General features: G+C 42.3%; 1 protein-coding gene across 2 annotated transcripts; it reads left to right on the top strand.

Annotated features, from left to right (window-relative positions):
• The first annotated feature begins 1,836 nt into the window (after window positions 1-1,836).
• vps25 (vacuolar protein sorting 25 homolog) lies at window positions 1,837-18,336 on the top strand. 2 transcript variants are annotated; one of them, XR_013962970.1, is made up of 7 exons: window positions 1,837-1,917; window positions 5,327-5,472; window positions 8,746-8,799; window positions 9,915-10,003; window positions 10,828-10,903; window positions 15,705-18,184; window positions 18,232-18,336. XR_013962970.1 is itself a non-coding variant. In XM_080747112.1 (6 exons), exons 1-6 carry the CDS (start codon window positions 1,871-1,873, stop codon window positions 15,815-15,817), a joined length of 525 nt encoding a protein of 174 aa, XP_080603238.1. In that variant the 5' UTR covers window positions 1,837-1,870; the 3' UTR covers window positions 15,818-18,333. The 2 variants fall into 2 exon arrangements, 1 of the variants encoding a protein (XP_080603238.1); XM_080747112.1 differs by having other exon boundaries at window positions 15,705-18,333.
• The last annotated feature ends 6,186 nt before the right edge of the window (window positions 18,337-24,522 follow it).

Below are 24,522 nucleotides of genomic sequence, written 5' to 3'. Positions count from 1 at the left end.
TCCTATAGTAAAGGAAATATTGTTATTACTCAATTAAGATGAACTGAACAAAAGTATGTAAGTTCCCCAGTAATGTCTATCTATTTGTATCTAAAAGTCTCAATGATTACTTCAGGCTAGGGTGAATTACAGTGTAGTATCTAGTCACATGTGCATTACAGGTTTAAATAAATCATTTTCATTTAACAGATTAGGAAGCCCCGCCGTAAGGCAGGGCATCAAAAAATTAGTTGATACTCATAATGTTCCTCTTCACGGAAATCTTTAGTAAAAGGCGAAAGATTTATACGATCTGAAGAGAAACAAGAGTGTACTGGAGAACCACTGCTCCCTGCTGGACATAATGACTCACTGCAACACCATGCTCTGTCACGGTGCTGACACGGTTATGCTTTTTACACGTTTTATCATCATATTATTATCCTTATAACACTTTGTGATGTAATAACGTGTATAAATAATACATAAGCTTGTAAAAAGAACTATTATATTCTTTAAAATACTGCACGCATAGCATGCTGGGTAATGGCTATGTGTTTATGTCTTCCGGTTCGGGTTCTGGTGAAGTCAGATGATTGGTTGAAGCTGATAAAACATAATTAATAAAATGTAAAAGTAACAAGTCTACGGTTTAAAAACCATTTAAAGCATTTCAAATACAAAATTGGTTTTTGGCAACTTGTCTTGAAAAGAAACAAGAAGACTGAACTTACCAAGATGATGCAACACGGGAGATTCTATTCATAATATGAAGCTGCTATTCAACATTCAGCCACTAGACGTCGCCGTCTTACAATCTATGGTTTGTGTCAAGAGTTTTTTTCTTTTTTTTTCTCACTAACGCTCTGGCCTGGACTGGACCAGAGTTAGAGTAAAAAAAAGAAAAGAAAAAGAAAAACCGAGCTTGTAGATCAGTTATTTCTCACTAATTGATTGACAAGATACAAGGTCTACTAATAGGATTTAAACCTAAGCACTATGGCTGGTTTACATTGAGGTCTTTTTGGACTCAATTCATTTACACATATTGAATGACAGACGAAGATAAAACAACAATACTATAAACCAGGGGTCTTCAACGTTTTCAGCCCAAGGAAGGACCCCTTAGTTGAGAGAGAGATGAAGCAGGGACCCCCACAACCTGTTCATAGATTCCATATAGTTTCATTGTTTGACAGCACAATCATCAGTGTATTTTGGATTCATGTCAATTTGTGTTTTCAGATAGGCCTATTTAACACTTGAGCCTCATTACCTAATAAACTAGACCTTTCACTCTGTACTAGTCTGCTCTTTTTCACCCTCTCTACACCAAACCTCTTTGCCGAAAATAGCTGATCTACAAGCTCACAACGCCTTACTGTTTTCTTTTTTTTCCCCTTTTCTTTACATATCTACTGCATAGTACTGTGTTCTATTTGTCTGTCATTCAATGTTATATGAGATACTTAAATGGTTTCCTGTTGAAATAAGCTTAGTCTTTTCATGGATCTCCTTTTAGTAGACCTTGTACCAGTGAACTGTACCGTCATGAATCTGTACATTTTCCTATGCAAAACTTCTAATAAAGCCTTCAATCAATCAATCAATCAATCAAACAAACAAACAGTGCGAGGCGTTGTCCGTTGTGAGCTTGTAGATCTGCTATTTTTGGCAACAGTTCTCAGTGTATGGACACTAGGGTTCAAAGTGTTAATATAAAAAGGATTGGAAGATTTGGAGGACCCCCTTTAATAACTCTGAGGACCCCCTTTTGAAGACCAGCTCTCTGGGGGGAACCTATGTGTGTGTTGACCCCCGTTCCGGTGGGACTGGTTTGGTGGTGGGACCAGTGGAGCTGTGCAGCAGTGTTTACAGTCCGTGTTCCAGGATGAGTTTCGAGTGGCCGTGGCAGTACAACTTTCCTCCCTTCTTCACGTGAGTCTCCGTGTTTTCCTCTGCTTCATGACAACCACCTGCTGTACAGACCACTGCTCAGTGGGTTTCATTAGAGGAAATACCTTAAATCACCTTGTTTACTACTATATGTAGCATGGAATGCTAACTGGCTAAATGAGACAGATTGCTACGGAAGTTGGCTTGGTTTTTCTTAAAGCTAAGCAACGCCTCGCTTGCTAAAAGTACTTTTTTACTTTAAATCAGGGGTCTTCAACGATTTCAGGCCAAGGACCCCTTAGTTGAGAAAGAGATGAAGCAGGGATATGAGATACAGGGATATGAGATACTTCAATGGTTTCCAGTGGAAATAAGCTTAGTCTTTTCATGGATCTCCTTTTAGTAGACCTTGTACCAGTGAACTGTACCGTCATGAAACTGTACCTTTTCCTATTCAAACTTCTAATAAAGTCTTCAATCAATCAATCAATCAAACCCTTAGCTGAGAGAGAGATGAAGCAGGGACCCCTTAGTGGAGAGAGAGATGAAGCAGGGACCCCCACAACCTGTTCATATATTCCATATTGATTGATTGATTGAAGACTTTATTAGAAGTTTGCATAGGAAAAGGTACAGTTTCATGACGGTACAGTTCACTGGTACAAGGTCTACTAAAAGGAGATCCTAGAAAAGACTAAGCTTATTTCCATAGGAAACCATTGAAGTATCTCATATAACATTGAATGACAGACGGATAGAACACAGTACTATGCAGTAGATATAGTCAGGGAAAAAAAGAAAGAATAAACAGAAAACTATGAAGTCTATGCAAACAGTAAGTATATACAAAGTTATACTTTGTATTGTGTGTAAAATGGAACCAAATGGACCCATAAGCTGTAAGGGTCATACATCTATTCTATAATCCTGATCTTTAATAATTATAATCATGTTATTGTAGCAGAGGGACTCACTGCCCGCGCTCCAACAGGGATGTCCCTTTGGTCTAGTGCAGAGGTAGGCAACCTTAGGCACGGGTGCCAACATTGGCACAGGGGAGGGTGATCACTGGCACACTGGCAGAAGTGATGTGTGAGAGAGGATTTACATTTTAAAATCAAACAATGTTATAAACAATTGCAGCAGAGCAAATTACATCTTGCACATAAGTCTACATTTGTAGCGCAGGGGTTGACACTAAGGTCTCAGAGGCACTTGCCCATCGGGCAAGTACAGGTCATGGTCTGCTTGCCCGAAGGTAATGCCCACTTGCCCGAAAAGTAAATCGTCCATTATAAAATGATAGGTACGATTTTAATTACCGCTCAATTTAACACTTTACTTTCTGGGGCTGTGCGATAAAATGTCATACCTCAATACCTCCAAATCCAAATACCAAATACTTTAGCTATGATTGAATATGTCTATGGTTTCACACTTACTATTTTATATTTTTAAATGTAGCAACAGTAAAAACAGCACATTATAGGTAAATGGTGCTCTTATTTTACATTCCACAGACCAGAAGACACAGCGCACTGGCCACGTGGGCAAGCCTTAGTGTCAATGCCTGTAGCGGTGTGAATAAAGTGTAGTCGGACAACTTCTTTGTGTAGCAAATTTAAAATAAAAAATCAAAGTTATTACCTATACGTTTAACAATACTCAAAGCAGGGGAAAATGGAGGTGGAACAATGTTGGCATCAAGTTGAATTCTTCAGACTGAACCTAAATGCAGTCAGATGTGTCTGTCTACCTGATATGCACTTGCTTGTGTGGGCCCTCACTTCAATAATCCAATTAATTAGAGATGACACCAGTGACAATGGTCAATGTCATGTTGTCTTACAGTGACAGTGCTATAAATTAACATTGTATATCTTCAATAATACATTTCCTAAACAACATTAGTTAAACTGTTGAACTTTGACTGGGGAGGGAGTCGGAGAGATGGGTGGGTTATTGTGAGTCTGATGATCGTTATAACGATGTCCTGCCAATCAAAATATGTCAGAATGTTTGATGGGGTGTCATTAAAATGTATGTTGACATGTCACGCGGCGTGAACCAAAACACATGCCAGTTTGGACCAAGGGCGGAGCGCTTGTTTTCGGTGGAGATGACGGAGGCGCGCCGTCTCAGGCGACCGTGAGCCACGTGAGACACCACCGAGCGAGCGGTAGCGAGCGAGTCGCTGTGTCGAGGGTAGAAAATACAAACGTGGCACTTAATTTCAAAAAGGTTGCTGACCCCTGGTCTAGTGGTTAAGATATCGGACTTCCTGGGACGCCCGCTGGCCTAGTGGTCCAGGCGCATACCACATAGGCTCTGATGCCTGACAGCATGTCATGGGTTCAAGTCCCGATCCTGAGATGTCACTCCCCATCTCTACCCATTTCCTGTCTGTCTACTGTCTTATCAATGAAGACATAAAAGCCCCAAAACAAATCTAAAAAAAAAAGAAGATATTGCACTTCCATGCGGGAGACCCAGGTTCAAATCCCGGGCGTTACATTGGTGCTGTGAGTGACCCAGATCAGGTTTCCCTGTGAGAGGAGGTCAAAAGGGAGGTGAGTGTAGCAGTCTGGGATGGTGTTTTCTGCTGGTGTTTCAGTCCGAGTGTATCAAAGGGTGCGTTCGAAAATGCACACTGGGTGTGTGCTCAGTGTAGTGAGTGCCTAAATCTAACCCTAATCCTAACCCTAACCTCAGTAAAACTATGCCTAAACCTAACCATAACCCCTAACCCTAACCACACCCGGTGCGCATTTCCGAATGCACCCTTTGATACACTCAGACTGAATCACCAGCAGAAAACACTCTCCCGTAGCAGTCTAGTATCTCCCCCTGCTCTCCATAGGCACATCCCTTTGGTCTAGTTAAGGCGTTGGACTTTCACGTGGGAGACCCGGGTTTGAATCCCGGGCGTTACTATTATTATGAATACAATGTATTGTACATGTGCAATGCTAATATTGCTTTACTGAACAATTAAGGCCATCTTTTCAGGACTGTCATTTCATGTCTATGAATTGAAAGGACCCCAATATGTACTAAGGTTACAGCCTAATGTTGACGCCAGACAAACCAGACAAAGTTTACATGATTGATTGACTGATTGAAGACTTTATTAGAAGTCTGCATAGGAAAAGGTACAGTTTCATGACGGTACAGTTCACTGGTAAAAGGAGATCCTAGTAAGCTTTACGGCTTATTTACACAGGAACCACTTTATGTATTTTATATAACATTGAAAGACAGATGGATAGAACACAGTACTATGCAGAGGAAAGCCCAGTGTTGACATCAGACATATTGTACATCTGTAATGTTTCTTCTCCAGGTTACAGCCTAATGTTGACACCAGACGTACTGTACATCTGTAACGTTTCTCCAGGTTACAGCCTAATGTTGACACCAGACATATTGTACATCTATAATGTTTCTCCAGGTTGCAGCCTAATGTTGACACCAGACAGAAGCAGCTGTCGGCCTGGTGCTCCCTGGCTCTGTCCTACTGCAGACACCAGAAGATCTACACTCTGGATGTCCTGGAGGCCCAGGAGAGTCCTGTGTTCAACAACAAGAAGATAGAACGTATCCTTGATGTGTTTAACGTTGTACGATTCAGGCATTTAGCAGACACTCTTAATCCAGAGCGATTTACAACAATCAAAGACAGCGCAAACATCAAATGCATGCATAGAAATGGTAATCTAAAAACTTGGGTAGACAAAGAACCTATTCTGTAAAAAAAAAAAAGGAAATCCAAACAATCCAAACATCAATAATCTGTACATTGAGCTATACTCACTATATATCTAAATTACATGTATGGTCATTGAGGATAGGTAAGTGCTACGGTAGACATGACCGTCATGTTTCCACCTCAACCTTGCTTCTAGCGAGGTAGACAAAGAGCAACGGCAGGCTAAACAAACGTCAGATTTCAAACATAAAGTGCTTCCCCAAGTCTAATTTGTGTCAGAATAGATGCTGTTCAACCAGAATGACATGGCGCTCCTGTATTGTTTAATAAAAAGCATTTTTATGCAGATCGTTTTCTGTTTTCCCTTGTATTTCCTGTAGGGATGGACATCGGTATCGGCCAATATCAAAAATCGGCAGGTATCATATAAAACCGGCCGAATCGGTGACTGGCAGGTCACTGACATAAATACCGGTTTTATGTCAATTGTGTCTATGGCACTGCACAGCATGATGCTCTGGTCCTGTGACTAAAGTAAACATTAGCAAGTAGCAGCCAGTCTACTTAGTGACATCCTACAGAATACAGATGGTGCTGATTACCTTTACAATGTAAGGATATATTCCATATTCCTGTGTCAATGTTGTCTCCAAAAAGAAGGAGAAAAAAAGCATGTGTCACCTGCTTTCCTCCTGCCTAGTCCAGACGGTCATATTAGACTGGATATTGTCTGTGATTTTTCTAGTTCTTAGCTAAAGAAATCGGTATCGGAAAAGATCGGTTTTGGCAGGTCAGACCTTCATAAAACCGGTAGATCGGTATCGGCCAAGAATTTTGCAATCGGTCCATCTCTAATTTCCTGGTGTTCCCCATACGCACAAACCCCATCTATGGACACTAAGATATGGGCGTGGCCTCACAAAAATCATTCTGGAAATACAAGGGAAAAACAGAAAACGATTTGCATAAAAAGGCTTTTTATTAAACAAAACGGAGCGCCACGCCATGTCTTTCTGGCATCTATTCTGACACAAATTAGACTTGGGTAACCACTTTATTTTTTAAATCTGAAGTTTGTTTAGTCTGCTGTTGCTCTTTGTCTTTGGGGGAAACGTGATGGTCATGTCATATGGCTGTCATGGTTCAGGTCTAGTGCTACGGTAAGTGCTATGGGCTAAGGCAGCACTATTTTACCTGTGGCCCCTGCAGCATGTCTTGTTTTATACAGGATTTTTTGGTTTTTTTTTATCTTTCCATGACAATCCTTTTGTTCAATGAGGAGAAATGTGGCTGTGTTCTGTGTGTTTCCTTACTTTTTTAGATTAGTGAGTTACAAAATCATTGTCTAAACGTCCAAAATAGGATCGTAATTATTACCTTGCAGCCCATGGACGTTTGGTACTTTTCCTGAGTGGCCCCTGAGCCATCTTAAGTTGAGTCTCCCTGAGCCAAGGTGAAGTCTGAAGAGGTGTGTCTACAGACCATGCGGTGAAAGCTAGGGAGTGAGTTTGCTGTTCTAATAGAAATGGAGAGTTCATTCCACAGTTCTCAGTTCTCGTTTGGATAGTCCAGGGTTGCCCCGGAGTACTTCTTTTTTTTTTAAGATATGTTTTTGGGCTTTTTGCCTTCATTGGATAGGACAGTAGACTGACAGGAAATGGGGGAGAGACAGGGAGTGACATGCGGCAAAGGTCGGCCGGATCGGGAATCGAACCGGCGACGCCGACAGGCATTGTTGCCGAAATGGCAATGCCAAATGGTATGCGCCTGGTCCACTAGTACAAAACATTTTCCCATAAGACGCTAACCACATTAACCCTGGTGTCCCTATTTCAGGCCTATTATTGACAAAATGTTGTAAAATAGACGATCTACAAACTTTTTACTATTAATATATAGGCCTTAAATGATCAACATGAAAATGCAGCACCTTGTTTCTTGGGGTAAGTCCTCTTCATGATGGTCATGGCTGGAGAACTCTCCTGGTGTCTTACAGAGGATGACCATCTCATCTGGTGCCATGGCCATTGTTCCGAAGGTTCATTAGTCCGAATTTGTTAAGAATACTATGCCTAACTCTAACCCTAACCTCAGTAACCCTAACTAAATTCGGACTAATGAACCTTCGTACTTATGTGCAGTCCCCTCTCATCTGGCTTCTCAACCAGCGCTAGCATTAGAGTGTGATTGTCAGAAATGCACATACAGTACATGAACATACAGTATATTTGTCAAAAGGATAGAACACTAAACAAGCTTGAGCGTATTTCCATTGTTGTCCTTTGAATGCAAGTTTAGTTTTTGTTTGTTTCTTTTGTTGTTTTTGTAGGGTGGGGGGGGGGGGGGAGCAGAGACATACAGAAATATCTAACCAATAATGAATACATCCGTACCATTTTAACATTGTAGACGCCACAACAAGACAAAATAGCAAAGAACAACATTGATAGTGCAGATGGGACCTGTTGGTGAGTGAGATAGTCAGCAGCAGGGGGCGATGTCTCCTTGTTTTCTGCTGAGCCAAAGCTCCAGGACATACAGTAGTCTTTAAGGAGGTTGTCTGTTTAAAGGCCCACTTCACCTCTGGAACAACCAGATCTTATTTTATTGTTGTTTGGGACACGATCAGCACAATCCTGAGTTATTCTTTGTGTTCAATCTGTGTTTTTAGATATTTTAGTATTTCAGCATGCAACAACTGGTCATATGATGCATTTTGATCGAGTCCCAAACAACAATAAAATAAGATCTGGTTGTCCCAGAGGTGAGGTGGTCCTTTAAGGCTGTCCCCAGATGATTAGCAACATTGTTTTCTCTCTCAACAGTAACTGTATACAGGGTATCTACACATTTATAAAGTTAGTTTTTTTTGCCACTCAGTAGGCGTTCCCGCATAACTTCTGGGTATGATGATGATGTCACGCGCATACCCTCTATATGTTTACCTGTGAAACGGAGTCAAACTAAAAGTAATACCTCAACTCCTACAATCCCATGTGCTCGTCAGAGTGGGGGCCTGGGGGGTCCCCAGTTCAAATATGATTATTTGGGGGGTCACAGCCTGAAAACGTTTAGCCCCTCTGCTCTCTCACATTGACTGCACACATGTATAATGCATGAATGAAGTGTTGAACTGAGAAAGAACCTTAACTGAATTCCAGGAAAGCTTTCCCAGGAAGCCATTCAGGTTGTTTTTGAGGAGCTGAGGAAAAAAGGTACTTGTTCTCTCTCTCTCTCTCTCTCTCTCTCTGTCCAGCAAGGTCATTGTGGCTTTGTGTTTTTATTTAACTTTAGCTTTGTTTGCAATTTCACTTTAGTTTTAGTTTTTACGTTTGTTTTCTTTGTATTGGGTATTTGTCAGTTGAGATTAAATAGTCAGAAGAAGTATTGTGTAAACATTATTTAAAAATCACACCCAGTGTGAAGTGAGCTGTGCTATTTTATGAGTTAATTTCATTAAGTGTCCCTCGAAGCTTGGTCAATGTGGGTTGAGGTGGGACATAACAGTACATGCGGCAGACAAAGCCAGCGCTCAAATGTCTTCACCTGGGTCATTGTTCAGTGTTTGGATGAATACCCAAATGCACTGTTTCTCAAAGTAGGGTCCGGGGACCCATGGGGTCCTTGAGGGCACTCCAGGTTGATCTACAGCTAAATCATTGATTTACTGTAGTTACTGTAGGAAACAAATGGACCCTTACAGGTCTGTAAATGTGAGAGTGTACAATTAGAACCAAATGGACCCTTACAGCTCTGTAAATGTGAGAGTGTACAATTAGAACCAAATGGACCCTTACAGGTCTGTAAATGTGAGAGTGTACAAATAGAACCAAATGGACCCTTACAGGTCTGTAAATCTGAGAGTGTACAAATAGAACCAAATGGACCCTTACAGGTCTATAACTCTGAGAGTGTACAAATAGAACCAAATGGACCCTTACAGGTCTGTAAATGTGAGAGTGTACAAATAGAACCAAATGGACCCTTACAGGTCTGTAAATCTGAGAGTGTACAAATAGAACCAAATGGACCCTTACAGGTCTATAACTCTGAGAGTGTACAAATGGAACCAAATAGACCCTTACAGGTCTAACTCTGAGAGTGAACATATGAAACCAAATGGACACTCATAGGTCAATTCAATTTTTACACTCTTAAGTTAAGATGATCTGTGGCTAATACATACAACATTTTGTGAACCACTGCCATAATGTCTGAAATGATTCTAACAGATGCTTGTTGATTCATATGGGCCTTACTGTATATGAAGGGTATGTATAGAGTGTGGTTGGTGACTGCAGTGTCCTTCTTGTGTTCTCTCATCTCTCAGGCAACCTGGAATGGTTGGATAAAAACAAGTCCCGCTGTTTAGTCATGTGGAGACGACCCGAGGAATGGGGCAAGCTGATGTACCAATGGGTGAGTCCTATGTTCACTGTGTTATACTGATGAACCAATGGGTGAGTTCTATGTTAACTCCATTATACTGATGAACCAATGGGTGAGTCCTATGTTAACTCCATTATACTGATGAACCAATGGGTGAGTCCTATGTTCACTGTGTTATACTGATGTACCAATGGGTGAGTTCTATGTTAACTGTGTTATACTGATGAACCAATGGGTGAGTTCTATGTTCACTGTGTTATACTGATGTACCAATGGGTGAGTTCTATGTTCACTGTGTTATACTGATGTACCAATGGGTGAGTTCTATGTTCACTGTGTTATACTGATGTACCAATGGGTGAGTTCTATGTTCACTGTGTTATACTGATGTACCAATGGGTGAGTCCTATGTTCACTGTGTTATACTGATGTACCAATGGGTGAGTCCTATGTTCACTGTGTTATACTGATGTACCAATGGGTGAGTCCTATGTTCACTGTGTTATACTGATGTACCAATGGGTGAGTCCTATGTTCACTGTGTTATACTGATTCAATGATAGCTCCAGTGGATGTCAGTCGATATTCACTGGATATCGACGGTCTCCTCAATTAGCTTTTGTTGGGAGTGTGCAGGGTGGGGAGGTTCTGGGCTGATGGCATTCACTGTTCAGCTAACAAAAACACATTATAAACAACAATACAACATGCAAACGAAAACCTTTGCACCATCCATCACTGACTGGTGATAAGTCTTAGAACTATTATGTTGCAGAGGCTCCAATGTGTAGTGATTAATACATACAGTACATACCTGTATGTGATGCATGTTCTTTACTTTCTTTGTGTTACAGGTGTCTAAGAACGGCATGGTCAACTCAGTGTTCACTCTCTATGAGCTGTGTAACGGTGATGACACCGAGGGAGAAGGTACACTGTCTTTAACTGTAAACTACACTAGAACATTATAAACTAACACATGATGTTGTCTTTTACTGTTACATTTTACTGTTACATTTTATTTAAAAATGGCATTATTGCATAAGTAATTATTTGGCCAAATTGACATTTCTGCCTAACTCTGCTTCATTGTACCTTATTGCCTATGTCCTCAACCTATAAGAATTCTTTTTACATTCCAAAATGAGTTGGGCAGAAATGCTTGTTGAATGTAACAAGCATTATGACGGGCTAAGCTAAGGCCGGATGACTCAACAGTACTAGTGTTAGGAGAGTAAAGTTAAGCAGATAAAGGCAGATAAACATGACTTAGGTAAAAGTGACTTTTTGTTTCACTGAAAACCTTAAAAATATTACTTAGGCAATTATGCTATGAGGCTAACAAGGTGGCTATGAGACCAACAAAACAGTGGGTGGAATACATTTTTGTACGAGCAATTAAATAACACCAATTAGACTTACTAACTTTACCATCTCTCTGTGATGAAACATATTATATATTGAGATGTTTGGGCATATAAATGATGTAATAATACTTTATGGTCTACCTGTAATATCTGGCATTTCCCCTCGTTACAGTTTAGTTTATTTATTATTTCCACTGTCACAGTTCACACATACTAAATGTAGTGGCTGTTGTATATAAGCAGTTTTAAAAGGCTGCCAGGAGCTACGCATGAGATTTATGAGATGCTTGTCTGACGCGACCCACAGAATTAAGGTCCACTCCAGTCCATAAGTTTGACCATTTATTCTCCCACCACAGCACAACAGTTTCCAGCCTGGCTATGTTAAGTTGTATTATGATATGTTACAGTCAGGGCAGGAATGTCATGGAGGCCATGAAGGCCAAGGGCCGCTGTTGCTCCTCAGTTTGGCCTTGTGCCCCTCAAACCAATGGCATGACCTGAGACCACAGTGGCCTTAATGCCCCTCAAACCAATGGCATGACCTGAGACCACAGTGGCCTTAATGCCCCTCAAACCAATGGCATGACCTGAGACCACAGTGGCCTTAATGCCCCTCAAACCAATGGCATGACCTGAGACCACAGTGGCCTTAATGCCCCTCAAACCAATGGCATGACCTGAGACCACAGTGGCCTTAATGCCCCTCAAACCAATGGCATGGCCTGAGACCACAGTGGCCTTAATGCCCCTCAAACCAATGGCATGACCTGAGACCACAGTGGCCTTAATGCCCCTCAAACCAATGGCATGACCTGAGACCACAGTGGCCTTAATGCCCCTCAAACCAATGACATGACCTGAGACCACAGTGGCCTTAATGCCCCTCAAACCAATGGCATGACCTGAGGCCACAGTGGCCTTAATGCCCCTCAAACCAATGGCATGACCTGAGACCACAGTGGCCTTAATGCCCCTCAAACCAATGGCATGACCTGAGACCACAGTGGCCTTAATGCCCCTCAAACCAATGGCATGACCTGAGACCACAGTGGCCTTAATGCCCCTCAAACCAATGGCATGACCTGAGACCACAGTGGCCTTAATGCCCCTCAAACCAATGACATGACCTGAGACCACAGTGGCCTTAATGCCCCTCAAACCAATGGCATGACCTGAGACCACAGTGGCCTTAATGCCCCTCAAACCAATGACATGACCTGAGACCACAGTGGCCTTAATGCCCCTCAAACCAATGGCATGACCTGAGACCACAGTGGCCTTAATGCCCCTCAAACCAATGGCATGACCTGAGACCACAGTGGCCTTAATGCCCCTCAAACCAATGACATGACCTGAGACCACAGTGGCCTTAATGCCCCTCAAACCAATGGTATGACCTGAGACCACAGTGGCCTTAATGCCCCTCAAACCAATGGTATGACCTGAGACCACAGTGGCCTTAATGCCCCTCAAACCAATGGCATGACCTGAGACCACAGTGGCCTTAATGCCCCTCAAACCAATGGCATGACCTGAGACCACAGTGGCCTTAATGCCCCTCAAACCAATGGCATGACCTGAGACCACAGTGGCCTTAATGCCCCTCAAACCAATGGCATGACCTGAGACCACAGTGGCCTTAATGCCCCTCAAACCAATGGCATGACCTGAGACCACAGTGGCCTTAATGCCCCTCAAACCAATGGTATGACCTGAGACCACAGTGGCCTTAATGCCCCTCAAACCAATGGCATGACCTGAGACCACAGTGGCCTTAATGCCCCTCAAACCAATGGCATGACCTGAGACCACAGTGGCCTTAATGCCCCTCAAACCAATGGCATGACCTGAGACCACAGTGGCCTTAATGCCCCTCAAACCAATGGCATGACCTGAGACCACAGTGGCCTTAATGCCCCTCAAACCAATGGCATGACCTGAGACCACAGTGGCCTTAATGCCCCTCAAACCAATGGCATGACCTGAGACCACAGTGGCCTTAATGCCCCTCAAACCAATGGCATGACCTGAGGCCACAGTGGCCTTGTGCCCCTCAAACCAATGACATGACCTGAGACCACAGTGGCCTTAATGCCCCTCAAACCAATGGCATGACCTGAGACCACAGTGGCCTTAATGCCCCTCAAACCAATGACATGACCTGAGGCCACAGTGGCCTTAATGCCCCAGCTGACTGTCGTCAAATATGTAGAGTTTTGTAGACAGTAGACACCAGTGTCTCTTTTTTTTTTTTTTTTTTTTTTTGTCATGTAGACACCAGTGTCTTTTGTTGAGATTCTGAAATCTTAACTCCCCTGAGTCCCCATCTTTAAACCAATCCAGTGACTTTGATTGGTGCAGGGCTGAGCATGGATCAGATTGTAAATACCATCATTAATCTATTTCACTGTAGATTAGGTTATCATCCCTAACCCTTAAATTCAACAAATTCTTTCAATGGACTAAAATCTTGTTTTATTTGATGGCCTTCCTAACCTGGCATTTGGCCTTTGTGCCCTCAAAAATGGACAACACGACCAAAGGCCAAGTGGCCTTGCCCCTAAAATGGCAAAATATCAGGGCTGGTTACGGTCAACAGAAATTGTCCGCTCCCAGCTCACACCCTCTCCTCGTCCCAACTCCATGATTAGGTATTAGCGTGGCAGCGCCCCGGCTCCGGTGCCCATGCCCACCACCTACTAACAGTGCAGTGCCCACGCTGTCAACCTATGGGTATACCTTCACGACAATGATAAAATACTAGACCATGTATTTAAATCACATTATTGATTGATTGATTGATTGATTTCTTTATTGACATATTAGCCTACAAGCATACAAATAGCCAAAAGGATGAACATAAGAAAGCTGGTAGTCTTATTTCCATTATGGTCCTTTCCAATACAATATAATACAATTATACAGTACAACAATATTCTCTAAAAGCATCTTACTGTTGCAAATTGGGACATAGTTATAGTTATGAAAATTGTCTTTTTTCATCCTTTGTCTGCAGATTTAAAAGTGCCCTTTGAGACTATGGATTTAAGTTTTTTTTTAGGAAGTCCATTCCACATAACGGCTGCTGAGTGAATGTGCTCTTTCCCATACCGCTGTTGAATTTGTATGGTACAAAGTCAGTAGAGCTACCTCTGGTGTTACCTCTCTGACATTTACAAAATATTTGATCAGATACCTGGGTACCTCCCTGTTCTTAATTCTGTGAACCATGCACATTTCTGTGTGCGATACTCTCTCCTCGACTCGCATCCACTTGAGGCTATGAAAATGTGCTGGGAGAAGATGAGTTCTGGGATGAAGTCTCAGGATTAGTCTAATCATGTTGTTTTGGGAGGTCTGTAGCTTTGTTTTGAGGACTTTAGGGATGCTGGAATACCAGGAGGTACATGCATAGTTGAAATGACATTGGACTAGTGCTGATGCTAGTATTTTTAGCGCTCTTTGATCGAGACTCTGGCAAGAAATTTCACTTTTTGATTTACTTTTGCTATGACTTTCAATGCCATATTTTCACCTGATAATTTGTTATCTAATATGCATCCTAAATACGTGACGGCCTGCCTGTCTGTGATTTGACATGTCTCCATTCGACATGTCGCCACTCCGAAATTGACTTCTTATTGTCGGAGTGGCGACACTTCCATAGAGGTTAAAGTTGTACTATGTAACTTTTTTTATAAAACAAATCTTAAAATTCTCCTAACTATTAAATCACAAAAGTTTTAGAAGATCCGCGCCGTGAATTTCAGCCTGTAAAGCCTTCTCTATATATGTAAACTGTGATCCTTGCCGGGGACCGGATCTCGCGCCAAAATTGCGTCATCACACTACCGGCCAATCACAGCGAGGGTTATACAACTGCCGGCCAATCACAGCGCATCTTGAAGTGGGGTCGCTATGGCTGCCATATTTGTTGTCACCCGTTTGTACCATCCCGTCTCTAGGTAATTTCGCCTACCAGGCAGGGTGAAGGAGTCCGTATCTCTGGAATTACTGAACGCACAGGAACAAGGGACCCCTCTAAAGATAGATCTCAGCGAGGTGGAGGCAGACGCGGGGGTCTGAAGGTACGAAAAACGGCCGAAAGACGCGGACGCGACCGCGGTTTGCTATAGGGCTAATGACCACTAGTTGGGCATCTTACACAGTATAGCTTTAAGGTTAGGGTTAGGGTTAGAGATAGGGTTAGTGTCGGAATGGAGACATGTCGGAAAGGAGACATGTCGGAGTGGCGGGATGTAACCCACCACTCTGAGTCCAGGAGAGTTCCTTAGGTTGTGGTAAGACCCAAAGAGTATTGACTCCTACACTGATGCTGTTCTCTGATTCTCTCTGCTCAGAGTTCCACGGTCTAGAAGAGTGGATGCTGCTGCGCTCGCTGCAGGCTCTGGAGGCTGAGGGCAAGGCAGAGATCATCACCATGGACGATGGGAAGGGGGTGAAGTTCTTCTGATCTGCACCCAGGAACCAAGCTCTCATCCTGGGAACACTTCTACCACGCAGACCCCAAGCTCTCAGCCCGCTCAGGCCTCCACGGCCACTCGAGGAGGACCACGACACCGAAAATAGCCGACCTACAAGCTCACAACCTGTCGCGTCGCCACAGGTTGTGAGCTTGTAGGTCAGCTATTTTCGGCTCGCGACACTGACGTGCAACTACACATAAATAGGCTTTAGGAAGTTGCCCTTTTTCTTTGTTTTCTCTCAAGTTCAAAGGCTTTTGTTATCGGAAAGGAACCAATATTATGTTCTAGGCGGTTGCTACACGGTACCACAGCTTGTAAAGTTGTCACTAAGAGGTGACCAAATCCTTCTGTTTGGCATTTCTGTTGCCAATTAAAACGACAAGTCTATCCGGGGACCGGGAGTTTAGTTCTATTCTGTCTCAACATCGGCCGGAGGGGGAAAGTCGTTCCCCCCCCTGTCAGCTGTAACTTTACTTTGTTTCTTTATTGTACATAAATAATATGTATATGACTAGTTTTACTTCTGTTTTAACCCCCTGCTAACAAATCCACCCAACGGTCATAATAATTAGTAGTGGACCCCGTTTCTCGGCTGTCCTGGAGGTTTGACCTCTGCACCCCTCCCACCCTCGGTGTTGTATTGGTCGTGTCGTGCGGGTACGCGCCGCCCCGAATCTTTTTGAGCAGGTGCACGCATCGATGTAAAACAGCCCTTTATTTCTCACTTGAACAACGTTTACAAAAGCTGTAGTGCCACACCACCACCGGGCATTAACTTAGGAAGGAGCCTGGATGGATATCAACAGTCTGTAACTCTCTTGCGTATGACGTCATTAAATTAGCGCGCCCCCCAAAACTTTAAGTCACCAATACAACACTGCCCACACTACTACTACTCATCCCAAAGAAATAAACAAACAGTGACCTCATTCTGGAGACTACTGTACCGCTATACTGGGGAGTAGTGAAGACAATAAGAGCATCATCGTCATGTTGGGGGAGAGAACCTCAGAACAGCTGTCAACGGTGGGATATTGTTTCCATAGTCGATGTCTTGTAAGGGTTCACCTGTTGACGGAGGCGCGCCGTATCAAAAGGACTTGATCCACACGAGACACCACGAGGAAGTTAAAGTGAGCGCTGTGAAGTCCGCTTGAGCCGACTCGGCGCCATCCGAGTAAATCGTAAATCTTTGTCCCTCCAACTTTAGGCAACTCCAAGTCAACACAGTGGAGTTCTCCCTACCTCCGGTTCAGCCAATCACAAGCCGCGGCCAACAAGGCATCGTGTAGGAAAACAATAATCATTGCTGTCACATTACAGGACACTTCCTGCCGTGACGGTTTCCTCTACGTCAGGTTTCTCTACGTCAGGTGGACCTTTTTGGGTGTGTATGTGTAACTGAGAGAGTACAATTGGAACCCTTAAAGGTCCATTAGTTTCCATTCCATTCGTAAACTCAGAAGATAGATGATGATAATAAGGCTTTGCATATCAAACTGGGGGTCCTTGGGATGTAAAGGTTTTGAGAAACACTGTGCTATGACTTCTCCTGTCAGGCCACGCTCACACATGGGCTTCAGATGTGTCATAACGTCAGCGTCCCGCCCAGGCCTGGCGCGTCCCGATGCTCTGTGTGTTGGCGGCTTTGAGGCGCGGGACGTTCCAGTCCAGTCCAACACTGGTTCACCCATTCAGGCCTAGCGTTATTTAACGCTTTAACTATTGAAAAATAGCAGATATACAAGCTCACGTGAGCTTGTATATCTAGTATTTTTGAAAAAAATCTTGAACTTTTTTGGCAAATCTTTGAATATATCTTTTTAAAGGTGAACGTTTGTAACTCAAATATTTGCTTCTGGGGGGTCCCTGGAACAACATATTTTGAGATGGGGGTCTGCGGCCAAATACATGTAATTTTGGGAGTCGTTGGCATGAAAACGTTTGCGAACCACTGATATAGAAACACAACTGGTTTTTTAAAAAACCTTTGAAGGATTTAGAAGACGCTTATAGAATCGTGTCAAAAATATTCAAAGACTTGCACAAATGTTCACGATTTAAAAAAAAATAGCAGATCTACTTGTAGATCTGCTATTTTTCAATAGCTAAAGCATAAAATAAGGTTAAAAGCGGTTCAAATCCAACATGACACAAATCTCCGTTCCCAGCCTAAATGGCTTCATTCTGAGCGGGCAACAACCTAAAGGAAAGAAGGCGCCATTAGTTTGCTACGCTTGGCACCCTTTTCACTTGGTGCCAGCTCTAACGTGGCACACACCTGGGAATATGGGCACTCCTGCTGGCACTGCCCAAAGCCCTGCTAAATAACATGTCAAACTGTCTGCTCTGCAGTCTGGGATGGTGTTGTAAATAACATGTCAAACTGGCTGCTCTGCAGTCTGGGCTGGTGTTGGCTGCAACGCGTAAGAAGCACATGTGTGACCGTGGCCCTCACTCCACTCTCTCTCTCTGTATTCAACCTCCTCTTTTTGGAACTGTAGGAAAAATAAAGACAGATTTTTTCTAACTTTGTTTCTCGCTTGTTCTTCAGTAATTCTCAGGGATGTGCTGGCCATTGGGAAAAGCGGGACAACTCCCGAACGGCTGGTTCATTCCCGTGTTGTGTGCTTGTAGATCGGCTGTTTTCACTAGTTTAAATCATTTTTAGAATGATAAATACAAAACGAACGGTTTTGGACATACAAGGTTTCCACCCGACAACGAAATATAACTCATGTAATTGGCCCACTCCCACTGGCTTGTCACTTGTCATGATCTGAAATGGCAAATCTTTGAGTAGCAGCAGCGCTATAGAGAGAGATATAGGGCACAATGAGGGCCTCTCCAACTCTTTTTCCCGGACTGAATCAGGGGCCCAGCACGTCCCTGGTCATTTTTAACCGCATTCAACTTGGAGCCCCCGTTCTACTCATGTCATTATACACGCTTATTTAAAGTAATATCTGCGATAAAGTTAATATTGCAAAGAAAACCTCAACGTGGTAATCGTGACCAAAGCCAAATGAATGCATCCTTATGTTTGGATTTGTTAACATTTCTCGGTTCATTTATTTAATCATCAGAATTGGCAAGCCCTATATTTGTTTTCTCAACCACCCCCATGTATATACATGGTATAAATGGAATTCTGTGAGCTTATGTGATGCAAGCAAGGTTTTTTTTTTCTACTACAACTCCCTCTGTTGTTTATAATGTCTAAGGGCATCGCCTTGGGTCAAACCAGGTGAGGACAGATGGTGATGGTAAGAAGTACAGCTGGAGCAGAGCTAGTCGGGGCGTTGGGGAGATAACATGGCCATTTCGTGCTAATTAGTCTAAAAGCGCCAAATTTTGCACAGATGTAGCCCAGGGCATGCTCTAATGATTTAGCTAGGGCACCCGAGTCGGTGACCTTCTGGGTTGCCACAGCAGCCAAATCAAGTTGGGCTCCCATCGACTTTCTATACAGGAGGAAAATACCCAGAAAAACACATTCTTTCTGGGTATATGTGAGGGGTCCCAGAAAACGATGGTTTAGTGATGAAAAGTGATGAGTCACTTTTCATCGTTTTGTGGACGTTTTCTTGGGCCATTTATAGCCCAAAGAATGTTTTTTGTGCAAAACAAATGCTTGCAATGGATTCAGCATCATGACAAACCCCTAGTTAGACCCCTCACATCCTACTTAAAGCAGATTATTTTCTGGGTATTTTCCTCCTGTATAGATAGTCGATGGGAGCCCAAGTTGATTTGGCCGCTGTGGTGACCCTGAAGGTCGCCGACTCGGGCGCCCTAGCTAAATTATTAGAGCATGCCCTGGGATACATCTGTGCAAAATGTGGCGCTTTTAGACTAAAATAGCGCGAAATATCCCTAACGCCACCGACTAAGCAGAAACCTACTTGACACAGAATATGTCCTCCTCTTCTGTATGAGATGTTGTGTCTTCATACTAGCAGCAGAGGACTGTGACGCTCCATGGTGGCTGCATGACTGCTGGATGATGCCTGGATGATGAAACTATTAGCTGATTACCACTGGTGTGGAGGAAGTATGAGTTTGTTTCTATTGCAATCAGTGTTGTTTTTGACAGCAAATTTTGATTTAGTTTTAGGCCATGGCTACACGGAGCTGGATTTTTCATATATCCCGGTTTTTCAGATGTCCACATAGAAAAATATCTAGGTCCACAAGGAGCTGGGTATTTCATGTATCCCGGTTTTTCAGATATCCACATAGAAAAATATCTAGGTCCACACGACAAAGATATCTAGGTCTAACAAGCACACACACAGTAAAGTCTTCAGAGATATCCGGGTTCCCTGTCTACACGGATCCAGTGAATCGGATATTTTTCAATGTTTTACTTATTTATCCGGTTTAAAAAATATCCAGTTTCACAGCTTTGTGTGGCTGCAAGCCCCAACAGCACCAAAAAATGTCTAGCTTCAGAAATATCCAGCTCCGTGTAGCCGGCACCTTAGTCATAGTCTTTTGAATAAAATGTAATTTAGTTTTAGTCATAATTTAGTCACCTGAAAAGTAGTATTTTTTGTAAAATTTTTGTCGACTAAATATAAGATTTTAGGCAACTAAATCTACAGTTGATTTAGTCAACTGAAATGTATTTTGTCGGTGCCTTGATGATCGTAATGACTGATTTTACACTTGGTTGTGTGCTGAAAATAGTAGATCTACAAGCTCACAACGCGTCACACTGCGACACGTTGTGAGCTTGTAGATCTGCCATTTTCAGCACACAACACCTCAGAGCAACCAAACATAAATGACTCTCTTCAGCACTAGTCCCTCCCTAATCTTTTAGTCTAGTTTTTATTTTGTTGACGAAATTGTCAATATATTTAGTCTTAGTTTTAGTCATCACTGCTCAGTTTTTATTTAGTTTTTGTCCGTGAAAAAACACAGTCGACAAACATTTTTCGTCATAGTTTTAGTCGACGAAATCAACACTGATTGCAATACAACAGTGTAGAAATAAAGCTCAGTATCTAACATTGTAATTGTACAGTAATATATCGTCATTGTCGGGTGAAAACCTTGTATGTCCAAAACCGTTCGTTTTGCATGTATCATTTAAAAATGATTCAAACTAGTGAAAACAGCCGATCTACAAGCACACAACGCCTCGCGGTGCGAGGCGTTGTGCTTGTAGATCGGCTGTTTTCACTACTTTTGTGCGATGGCCTTGTATATGATGAAGCAGGGCTTTACTTTTGCGAAATAACGTACACATTTGAAACTTGGAGATACGAGGTTTCCACCTGACAACAACGATATAGTAGGGATAGGCCTACTCATTATGCAGAATGTCCCATTTCAGATTATATTTTCAAAAGTTAAAAAAAAAACATTGTCAGAATTGTTTAAACTGCAGAGCTACAGATATTTTCAAATAGCCAAAGTATAAAACGGGGCTTAGGGTTAATGTATGGTTCGTAATAATATAGATCTGCAAAGTAATGAGTAACTAGAGATTTCAAATAATTGTTGTGGTGTTAAACGTAAAGTATTTGACCCCAGGGATAAAAGAAGTCTCGTAGTCGATGGGATCAATAGTGACTACAGTACAAGACACACAGGCTACTGCCATGTGACTCATCTGTTCCCTGAACTATTATACCTTTCCTGGACAGTCTATCGATTTGATAAATACATCTTTAAAGATAGTACAATGTATTGATTTGATAAATATATCCTCAACGATAGTGTAACAATGTATTGATTTGATACATACTGTATTTAAACTGTATCCTTCAAGTTATTTTATGGTTGAAACAAAAAGGTTTTTATGAAAAGGTTATGGATCTATACTGTATATTGTGATAGTAGTAATCATTGCTAGAGAGCATTTTGTTCAGCTTAAGTAAACAGAGAAATACTCTGTTCTCAAGTGGGTTTCCAAGTTCATTCAATCAGGGAGACACACTTTATTCTACCTATGAGGGCGAATTCTGCCCCCCAAAATATCATCCCACGTTTTTTTTGTAATCCATCTTTTTCACCCCATGTCAGTTGTCTAATGTAATCCTGGGCGCTGATATCTGCTAATGGGAATGATTTCTTTAGCAGAAATCCACAAATAGCAGAACGTCATGCCCTTACTGAACAGATACTCTACTATAGCAATGATTAGTATCATGAATTCATAATGTGTAGCCAATTATTAAACTAATGATTGCTATCATAATATACATATATAGCCACTTATTAAAACGAAATGTACAAAACCTTTAGTTGAGTACATGGTTTGATGTGAGAAACAGCTTTTACATGGGGCAATTAAATTATAGACTCACATTTAAATAGTATACACCAGGGGTCTTCAACAGGGGGTCCGGGACCCCTATGGGGTCCTCAAAGTTACTACAGGGGGTCCTCCAAATCTTCCAAGGCTTAACAACTTGAACCCTAGTGTCCATATTCTGGGAATTTTAGCCAAAAATAGCAGATAGCGCGAGGCGTTGTGAGCTTGTAGATCGGCTATTTTTGTCAAAGAGGTGAAAAAAGAGCAGACTAATAAGTACAGAGTGAAAGGTCAAGTTTATTAGGCAATGGCGGCTCAAGTGGTTAAATATCTGAAAACACAAATTAACATGAATCCAAAATACACTGATGATTGTGCTGTCAAACAATGAAACTATATGGAATCTATGACCAGGTTGTGGGGGTCCCTGCTTCATCTCTCTCTCAACTAAGGGGTCCTTGGCCTGAAAACGTTGAAGAACCCTGGTATGCACACTTATACACGATCATTTCCAAGAATGTTTTTTTTCCCCCCAGCAATAAAACAAACTTTTATTTATAAAACAAAGGCACCGTCAGAGTGTGGTTAATCCCCTCCCAGAGATAATGACCTGCTCCAGCAGTGAGTTAACTTAATGGTGTCAGTAAGTCATCGCCCTGCAGGAACACTGACCTGCTTCAAAGCAGGTTAATCTCTTACGTTACTACAGTAGTTCACTTCTGCTTGGAGGTGTGTAGGCGTGAGCCTGTGTACTGTACCTTATCTATAGGGCTTACAGCCCACTAACCTGCTTACCTACATCTGTTTCAATGCATGCACAGTAGGTTCATTAGGTTGTTATATTGATGGGCAATCAATCCTAGAAAACAGTGTTTCTCAACCACTGGTCCTGGGGACCTTTGGTGTGCCCCAGAGAAGGGTCAAGTGTGCCCCTTGAAACTGCTTGAAAGCCAGTATTGTGTTTGTCATTTTAAAAATGATTTAAACTATGATTTAAACAGCCGATCTACAAGCACACAACGCCTCGCGGTGCGAGGCGTTGTGTGCTTGTAGATCTGCTGTTTTCACTATACTGTTGTGCGACAGCCTTGTATGATGAAGCAGGGCTTTACTTCACGAAGAAAAGTACACATTTGAAGCTTGGAGATACAAGCTGGTTTCTTCCTGACAGTGACGATATTTACACCCCCGTATTATGTTGGTGTGCCCATGGATTCTTGGGACATGAACGTGTGCCCATGCAGGAAAAAAGACAGTGATTGTCAACCTTTTCTTTTTATTTTAAGGACCCTATTAGTTTGATAGATATATATGTAACGGAGGTGGTCCGAACCTCCCCACCCGGCTTCGAACCCGGGTCTCCTGCTGGTCCTGCATGAAAGTCCAGTATTTTAACCATCACTCCAAAGGGACATCCCTATGGACAAGAGCAGATACTAGACTTTTGATGCTTCAGGCTGGGGCTGCGACTCTCTCCGCCACATATAGATTTATTATTATTTTTTTAATCTTTTATCTCACCCCCAATATATACTGGAATCCTCTTAAATTGTTTATTTGGATCCCCATTAGCTACTGCCTTAGTTAGCAGCAGCTACTCTTCCTGGCGTCCACAGAAGAAAAAAATCTAATAAATAATAATTATGGTAAATCATTGCAGAAGTGCATCCATTTGAATTCTGCGAGGACCCCCTGGCTGGGGGTCCCCAGGCCCCATGTTGAGAACCAGTTTTCTAAGAGACCATGCATCATTTAAAAAATATAAGGAAATATTGTATATTTTATGTACTGTTTAAAGTGGTAAACTTCAATTAAAGGTAGGATAAGTGATATTTTTGGGGGGTTAAGTAATCATTGAGTGTTATTGTTCAGTCCATTTTCAGGTATGACAAAATCTCAGCCAATCATATCAGTTTATTTTATTATAGTGTTCCAGTCTTGTCAGCTCATTCCTTTTGTGTCATCACTTCCTATTGAAATTGTTTAATGTGTATCCTGACTGACAGGGACGTGCTGGGCCCCTGATTCAGCCCGGGAAAAACAGTTGGAGAGGCCCTCATTGCACGCTATAGAGCATCGCAGTTGAAGCCCCACCCCGTCCTCACTCTGGTGTCGGAAGCGTTTTCTGCATTCATTTCTTCCATAGACATTTCATAAAGTATTTATTTAAACGTTTTTAAGCCTTGGACAAAGCCACCTCGGCTGGAGAGGAATCATGTCAATATTCACATTTTTTTGAATGCAAAGATTAATTAGAAAGCTGAAAAAAAGGGCAGGGTACAAGACTGTGTACATGATTATTTTTAAAATTGCGGAAACTACACTCCCAGAATGCATTGCGAATGACAGTCTTGTTTCCTGAAATACAGCCCTTAAATCACGCTCAGTTTAGTTATCCAGGCCAGCATATGGCCTGAAATGTAG

The sequence above is a fragment of the Nannobrachium achirus genome, assembly GCF_963921795.1.
Source record: "Nannobrachium achirus genome assembly, chromosome: 18".
Lineage (NCBI taxonomy): Eukaryota > Metazoa > Chordata > Actinopteri > Myctophiformes > Myctophidae > Nannobrachium > Nannobrachium achirus.
The sequence above is the reverse complement of the archived record's forward strand: the minus strand, read 5'-3'. Positions and strand labels throughout refer to the sequence as shown.